This window comes from Convolutriloba macropyga, unplaced genomic scaffold (assembly GCF_964194025.1).
Source record: "Convolutriloba macropyga unplaced genomic scaffold, txConMacr16.3 SCAFFOLD_2450, whole genome shotgun sequence".
Classification (NCBI taxonomy): domain Eukaryota; kingdom Metazoa; phylum Xenacoelomorpha; order Acoela; family Convolutidae; genus Convolutriloba; species Convolutriloba macropyga.
In genome coordinates, this window is record NW_027451812.1 from 3739 (window position 1) to 11851 (window position 8113).

Here is an 8113-nt window from a genome sequence, read left to right on the forward strand (position 1 = left end):
ACAAAATGGAGGTGAATGGGCGCTTATAATTTCCAGAAGACAGAAAATCATGCTCATGGGTATTTCACGCCATCCGGCGAAGATCATTCAATCGGACCCACTCATCAGTCCCCACCCGAAGTCCCTCCAAGCATTATAATAAGACCCCTCCAGGCAGGTACGAGTAGTGTAAAAATGCAAGAGTGCCATGTTGTTTCTGTGTTTGTCGCTCCTTCCTCTCTCTCTCTCTCTCTCTCTCTCTCTCGCTCGCTGTCTCTAATTTAAAAAATTGTGTCGCTCGGAGGCAAGGGTCCGTGAGCGGTGCCCGGCGCAGAGCCCGCCCGCCCGGCCCGGGCTTCCGGGCGGAGCCCCGGCCTGCAGGCGGGTAGGGACGTAGGGTACCTAGTACCCTACCTATCTACTGCAGTTCCGTATCCGCGTGCGTTCGCCGGCGCGGGGCCCCGGCCTTGCAAGCATAGTACTCGTACAGAAGGGTAGGGTACCCTACATACCCTAGGGACGTACCTACTGCGATAAATTCTTATACAGTGTATTTTAGGTGACACTGATTTTAGATGTTGCTTTAGATGTACAGATCCGGCAGAATGGGGGGGGGACATATTTCTTATTTCTCCAAAAACGAATTATTTGCTTTACCAGTACTTGACGTGGTACTCCTTGTTTGAGTTCGAAGTCGAACATAGTTCTAAGATGTATCGACTATCGCATCGGCACCCCGCCGGCCACCGCGCTTGCCGCGAGGCTATCGGCCGGTCTTGTTTCTATCGTCCGGCCCTGTCCGGCACACCGGTCGTGGCCGCATGGTAGGGGTTGTAGGCACGTGACGTGGGAGGGGAGACCTAGAGAGAGTAGAGAGGGGAAGGGTCAGGGCCGCCCGGGCAAGACGGGGTAGGGGCCGGGGAAGGAGCTGAAGGGGCCGCCGGGGACGGGCAAGCTGTACGATTACCCACTCCAAGCTCACATATTAGGTTGGTCGGGCCTACTCTAGGGACGTCAGGTGTAACATATGTCTTGCAAGGCTCCCCTCAGCCCCGACCCTTCCTCCCCCCCCCCCCCCCCCCCCCCGCGCCGAATAGTACTTTCCTCCCGCCCCCCAAAGGTGCCGAACCAGCGGGGGGCCGCATTTCCCTGGTAGAACGGCCTTGTAGTGCCTATCATACATCCCCTTGCTATCCCCAGACTCCCCCCCGGCAGCAGACGGCTGAGAACAGGTATTACAGGCCTAGCAACATGATTCACAGTACTTAAAAAGTACTGAAAACAAATAATAATAAGTTGTTGGGGGGGGGGGCCGAAATCCGGGGGGATCTAAAACAACATCTTAAATCAGTGTCGCCTTAAGAAAAACGGCACAAATATTATTATTATTAGTAGGTTCTCCTACGCTGTAAAAAAAAGTGTTCTCCTACTCGTACTAGTACTACAGCACAGTAGTCAAGGCAGTAGTACAGCTACGAGTGCTGCGCAGTACGAGTACTAGTACTGTATTATAGTACTGTAGTCTCCTGTATCTGAGTACTGTACCTCTACTGTTAGTCCCTCCTGCTACAGTAGTACTCGTACAGCTCTCTCGGCCGTCCCGGGCCGCGAGCGCAATATTCACACACGTCAAGCTGTTCTTGATACTATTGTAGATACGAAATATACACGGCTTTAATCCGATCCGGAACTAGACATTCATGCTTTGTTACATTCTGCGAAAAATTGCATATAAAAATAAAATTTTGTATCCACGTTGTTTCGGGGGCTATTAAACATTATTATAGGTACAGTATGTGGGACTTGGTCTCTGATGTCCTACTAAAAATTGACCTAATTACAAGTAACAGGTGATCTCTCTCTGTTCCCTTTTCTGTTCCTCCTGCTGTTTCGCCTGAAGTCCGTTTATTGTTCGGAAAAATCCGTGCAGCTTCTACGAATTCTACGGTATCTGTGCACCCCGGAAATTTGATGAGCAGAAACGGCACGTAATGCATAGAATCAGCACGAATGTCGTGGAATCATATGTATATTACATACTAATAATGTACTATTATGTAGGGTACTGCCGTACTATCATTATATTATTGGGGGAGGGGCCCGAGGGGGAGGTTGGCAGGGGGAGGGGCCCGAGGGGGAGGTTGGCAGGTTGCCGACTCCGAGGGGTTTCCCCTCGCGCCCTCGCGGCTCGCCTCGCCTCGCGCGCCTCGCCAGGGTCTATAAGGCAAGGACCCGAATCATGCATTGATGCATCGCAGATTGTTGATGCATCAGCGAAATAGTAGTAGATCAGTGCACCAACAATGCCTCCCTCAAAGATTGGTGCACCAACAATGCCTGCCCTCAAAGATTGGTGCACCAACAATACCTCCCCTCAAAGATTGGTGCACCAACAATACCTCCCATCAAAGATTGGTGCACCAACAATACCTCCCCTCAAAGATTGGTGCACCAACAATACCTCCCCTGAAAGATCGGTGCACCGACAATACGGGGGCTCGTAGATCGGTGCACCAACAATACCGGAACCTGTAGATTGGTGCACCAACAATACCGGGCCCCGTAAGTAGATCGGTGCACCAACAGCCTTTATACTCGTAATCTTACGTAATAGTAGGAACATTGAAATTGATCTATGATGCACCAATCCAAAATGCGTAGATCGGTGCACCAACAACTCCCTACCATAAAGATTGGTGCACCAACAAAACGTCCCCTCAAAGATTGGTGCACCAACAATGCCTCCCCTCAAAGATTGGTGCACCAACAATACGTCCCCTCAAAGATTGGTGCACCAACAACACCTCCCCTCAAAGATTGGTGCACCAACAATACCTCCCCTCAAAGATTGGTGCACCAACAATACCTCCCCTTAAAGATTGGTGCACCAACAATACCTCCCCTTAAAGATTGGTGCACCAACAATACCAACCCTCAAAGATCAAGAGATCAATCTAAGGGCTTCCCTTAATGATTCGGGTCCTTGCTATAAGGGTTTCACAGGGGCCGTCACGGTTACGGGTGCGGCTGCCGATGCGGTTACGGTTGCGGTTGCGGTTCGCGGTTCCGGTGAGCTGCGTTTCCCGGAAACAGAGAGAGAGACAGCCTGGCGTTTCCCGGAAATATATAGGTACCAGTACTACCGCACCCTTCCCCCCCGCCGGCAGGATCCTGACTGCCGGCCAGTGCCCACCCATGTCATCCGGCCTGACTCGGACTATCCCCCCTGACTCGGACTATCGTGTTATTACGGGCTATTCTATGGTTTCTATGGATTCTATGGTTTCCGGATATATTCCCTGTATATTCCAGGGTTTCCTTAAATTCTAGCCGTGCTGTACACTTTCGCGTCTCCTTAAGTACGTACCCTGACTACCCGGCTCCACATGTAAGGAGCGGTTTTGGGTTGAGGTATTCTCTCTCTCTCTCTCCCTCTATCCACGTTGTTTGCCGTGCTGGAGTCCGGGCAGACGGTTGACACATAAGTGACGGCTGCACCATAATATAAGTTTAATAATAACCGACAAGTGACAACTGACAACCCGACGCGGCTCCCCAGCTCCCGGCCGGCCAGTGAGTGGCCAGAGGCACGGCCGCACGGCACCTGTGTATTCAGCGCGTACGCGTACTCGTACTCTTCTGTACCCCCTCCCGCGTAGAATTAGCGGGGTCCCTGTACAAGTACGACTACTACTAAGCAATATTTTACTGGTTAGTCATTAGTAGTAGCGCAGTAGTAGCTGAGACCTTACGAGTAATTAATAATTAAAGCTACTAAGGTCTCTACTCTAGATACTACAGTACTCGTCAATACCACTGTATGCTCACAGTACTCTAGATACTACTCGTACAGTACAGACCCAGTGGATCTGGGAATGCGCAGTACCACCGGGTACCACCCACTGTATGGATGTAATCGTACTTCGGCCTTACGGCACTAGAGTACTCTTTCCAATCCGTATCCGTACGGTCGGGACTATAGAGGGAATTCGGCAGCTATAGATACTATATACTATAGATACTAGGTACTCGGTATACCCTCTACTAGAGAGGTACACTACCTAGGGCTCCTAGTAATTCCTATGTATCTTGTACTCGTACTACCTACGACATACCTTCGAGCACCGCGGGCCAGGGCCCTGCACCGGTGAAACCGGCATTCTCTCACTCACTACTCAGTGACTGGGACGTACTGAAACTTGATCAACTACCCTGATTCCCGTCGCTACATTCTCTGTTGTTATAAACTACATAATAATAGTCTTGGCAAGATATTGTTATACTGTACTACGTAGTCTGTCTGTTTATTACTTAGAGACTAGCTCTAGGGTAGTAGAGAGAGCACAGGATAATAGGGGCCAGGCGCATGGCATGGCACGCCGTCGCCCGTCAGCCGTACGCATGCGTACGGATCTCCAGCTCCATGCTCGTGGTACGGTGGTACGAGTACCCTACCATACCTACGAGCTCACGCCTCACGGTACCCTAGGGTACGAGTACAAGAGAAGTCGAAGTTCCTCGTATCTCCACAAATACGGTAGGTACCAGCAATAAAGAAATTACCAGATAATAGATAATAAGCATATCAGTAGGTAGGTACCTACCGTACTACTCCTAGGCCAGGCGATATATATCTAGTAGGTAGGTACCTACATCGTGTCATATATATGTCTGGTAGGTAGGTACATCGTACAATAAATACTGCGAGTACAGCACGGGCCGTAATAGGCTGTAATTTAGGCTGTGGCCTGTGGCGTCAGGACTCAGGCGTGGAGCAGGCCGGGTAGGGTACTGTATCTACCGTACTGTGGATTGACACGTCTCATGTGTCACGATCTGTTCATGAAGAAATCTGTCGCATTGATCCGCACCCACATCCTGGCGCACCTATATCGCCTACTATACCTACTATACCTACCAGCCACCAGGATACTACTATATCCGGGCCTTTTTCTTGCTGTACCTCCTTCCCCTAGACCCAGGCCGGCACAGTATCTCCTGTGATATCCCCTACTATTATCTCCGCTGCCTGTCAACAAGCATTTGCGTCAACCGCCCCCCAGCCCATGGTTTGAAGTGACAACGGCGATCATGGAAACTGGAAACCAGGATCAATACCCGATTGAAATGGAGCATCAACTCCCAATGCCCTCGGACAGCTCTTTTATCATCAAGGATTCGAGGACTGCCTCGCCTGCCGCCACACCAATGAAGGGCGGCCCCACGACCTGCCACCAACGCTTAGAGTCCGGCATATCTCTGCCAGCCGAGCTCGCCGCCCAGTACTCCTACAACCCGGCGAATGAGGGCGGCCGGGTGAACCGCGAGGAGCTGATGGAGATCCTTAGGACGTTGAAGGAGGAGAAGAAGGGAAAGGCTGTATACCGAGGGGTGGCTTGCTTCGTTGGGGTTCTGCTCCTCTGCGTGTTGGGGATCAACGCTTGCCTGACGTACGTACAACTTGATACACGAACTATGTACACGAACTATCTGCTCGTCCTCTCTGCCGCGCCCCCAAGCTCCTTTCCGCCTGTTTTGTATTACGCATGCTCTACAAGTACCACTTCGTCTGTGTTATCCCCCTGTGGACCGTCTATTTACGTATCGATGGTTCGATCGATGGCAGGTATGTGGTTGTACAGGCCAGCAAGGACACGTCGGTGCAGGGCAACCGGCTGGTATCAACTGCGGACGGCTCGCGGTTTGTTCGCCACGCGGGCAACTTCTCCGGAAAGTTGCCGGTGGAGACGTCGGAAGCCATGGTCAAGTTCACTGTCGCCCGGGACAAGGTGCGCCCTGATTCTGCCCGCGGGTGGGTAATTGCGAATGCGTCCAGTATAGGAACCTCATCTGCTCGCCGTTCCCTCAAACCCCGCCGTACAACTCGAAACTGTTTAACCATACCTCCGGCATAGCTCTGATCTGAGTTGCAGCTCATGCACCCTGTACCTAGGCATACACCCCGCCGTCACCCACTCTGCTGCTGTCCATGAAGTCAGTGGTTTACGCCGACGGCGAGGGTGTACACCGGCATGACGTGGCGGGCGTCACGATTCGCGGGAACGGTGCTACGGTGTACAGCGCTATCCCGGGGTTCGCCTTCGACTTCACACCTACCGGCATGCACATGTACTCTCTGGAGGAGGCAGCTGCCAGCCCGCCTGAGGAGGGAGAGGGCCCTCAGCCGGAGCAGCCCGGGCGAAAGCTCTTGTTCTCTACCAGGGACTGCTTTACAGATATCTATGAGGATGAGGGCTATGACGAGAACTTCGTGTATACCCTCGAAACTATCAACGTCACAGAGTGCAACTACCACCGCGGCCTGCTCACTGTAGTCACTTACTCTGTCCTCAATGAGGCCGGGGACTGGGAGGTGGAGAGTGTTGACAGATGGTTCAACGACAAAGCCGACACGAGCTTCCTGAAGCGCGATAACACCAGCGGGAAGTATTGACGCCCCATGTTACGGTCACACACACGCGACTACTCACTGCATGATCCTAAAACCTACAGACATTCATTTGTACACCAAAGCTCCTCTGTCGCATAGTGATATGCTGAACGAGCGATACATGAACTCAAGCTACACAGCATAGTCATTTCTCCGCAGATAGATAAGGAACCACACATATAAGATTTTGATTGCCAGGGAGGCTTTGCACCTCTACCACAGCTTCCTGTTCAAGAGTGATAGTTAGTCGGGTAAGAAATAATCACTTGTGCCGTATGTCAAGCGTGATCACATAACTTGTATGCTCATGCGCCACCTCCAAGGCAACAAATTCACCCTGTGACCTGCACGTAATTACAAGCCGCGCATGGCAAACTATTTCATAATTGGCAGTTTCCGATGAATACTACGTGCCACAGATTGCATTGTAGTGTCAGGAGAAATCAGAGTTTCGCGCCGACCAACTACGACTCATCGGCTCGACAGTATCATAACTCGATGGTCATCCCCGCCGGCTGCTGTGCCTGCTAACAGTGGACATCGCTGGTGTGGTAGCTCTGCTGGGACTGGCAGGCTGGGTGGTGATGGCCTCGAATTGTTTCTTAATGGACCCGGTCCGCAGCTTCTCTTTCTGGGCAATCAGCAGACAGGACATGCGCGGGGTGAGACGGCCCTCACTGATGAGGGAAACTCATGACATGTGCCGTGTCGATGGTAGCACCGGGGGTAGGTGGCGTGCCAACTGCCGGCAGTGCCTACACAAGTGCGTTGATCAGCACCATGGAGATGTTGCTACTGGCAACAGAAGCGTGTGACACTCACCTGGAGCTCCTCCTCAAGCTTTTTTATCTTGTCTTTCAACACCTGCAGCCAACAAAAAAAACGCCTGTCATGGAACGTAGCGTGAGAACATCAACTAGCAGTTGCTCATGCGTGCCTAGCTACTGTGGGCCTACAGAGATTGGCAATGGCCCGTCAGAGACCTGTGGCCCTCACGCACCCCCCCTCTCCCTTCCGTTCCCTTTAGATCAGTTGATTGTTTTTGCTCACCATTGTGGCAATTGTAGAGTCAGAGCTGACCCAAGTCGAGGTCGGGACGCTGCTAGGCGCATCAGCAACATCGCGAGCCTTCTGGCGTCTTCTACGCTCCTCCTCTCGCCAGAATTTGATCTTCGCTCTGTCTTCTTGTGCGCATCTCTGATCCGCACCGATACACATTATGGAAATTCATTCACACAAGCGATCGTTCAAGTCAGCATTTGCTCCTGACTCAGGAGCTGGCCATTACTACTACCCTGCTGCTTGTGGGCTGTAATGCAAGTGGAAGGTCACTGTGCTTTTTCAGATTAGCAGTCATAGGCACACCCTATACGTTGAGAGAGTTGCCGCCTCATCCTGTACATGGCATACCTCAATCCAGCCCTGACTTTCAAGAGTCTGCATACTCCAGCTGCCGGGAACTCCTGCGTGATTTCACGATGGGCATCAGCATCAGGCGTACTGCGAATGAGGGATGGAATATCCCCCCCCCCCCCCCCCCCCCCGCCCTGCCGGGTAAAACACACACCCACCCACCCACCCACCCACCCACACGCACACATGGACTATCAGTTGACACCACCACAACCCTTGTGGTTGCCAAGATTGTACAAGTGTATTGGGAACGGACAGTACTCCCCTTCG

The 8113-nt window shown here is 52.1% G+C and overlaps 1 protein-coding gene across 1 annotated transcript; it reads left to right on the forward strand.

The window, feature by feature from the left end:
- Positions 1-5070: 5070 nt before the first annotated feature.
- On the forward strand, positions 5071-6645 carry LOC142356964 (uncharacterized). The gene is made up of 3 exons (XM_075408701.1): positions 5071-5546; positions 5606-5768; positions 5933-6645. Exons 1-3 carry the CDS (start codon positions 5071-5073, stop codon positions 6431-6433), a joined length of 1140 nt encoding a protein of 379 aa, XP_075264816.1. The 3' UTR covers positions 6434-6645.
- Positions 6646-8113: the final 1468 nt, after the last annotated feature.

What these genes read in the sequence shown, in the direction of transcription:
- LOC142356964 (XM_075408701.1), top strand. Translation starts at nt 5,071, where the DNA reads ATGGAAACTGGAAACCAGGATCAATACCCGATTGAAATGGAGCATCAA. An exon ending in TGCTCTACAAGTACCACTTC is followed by an intron (nt 5,547 to 5,605) that starts GTCTGTGTTATC and finishes GATCGATGGCAG; the next exon opens with GTATGTGGTTGTACAGGCCA. An exon ending in TCACTGTCGCCCGGGACAAG is followed by an intron (nt 5,769 to 5,932) that starts GTGCGCCCTGAT and finishes CCCTGTACCTAG; the next exon opens with GCATACACCCCGCCGTCACC.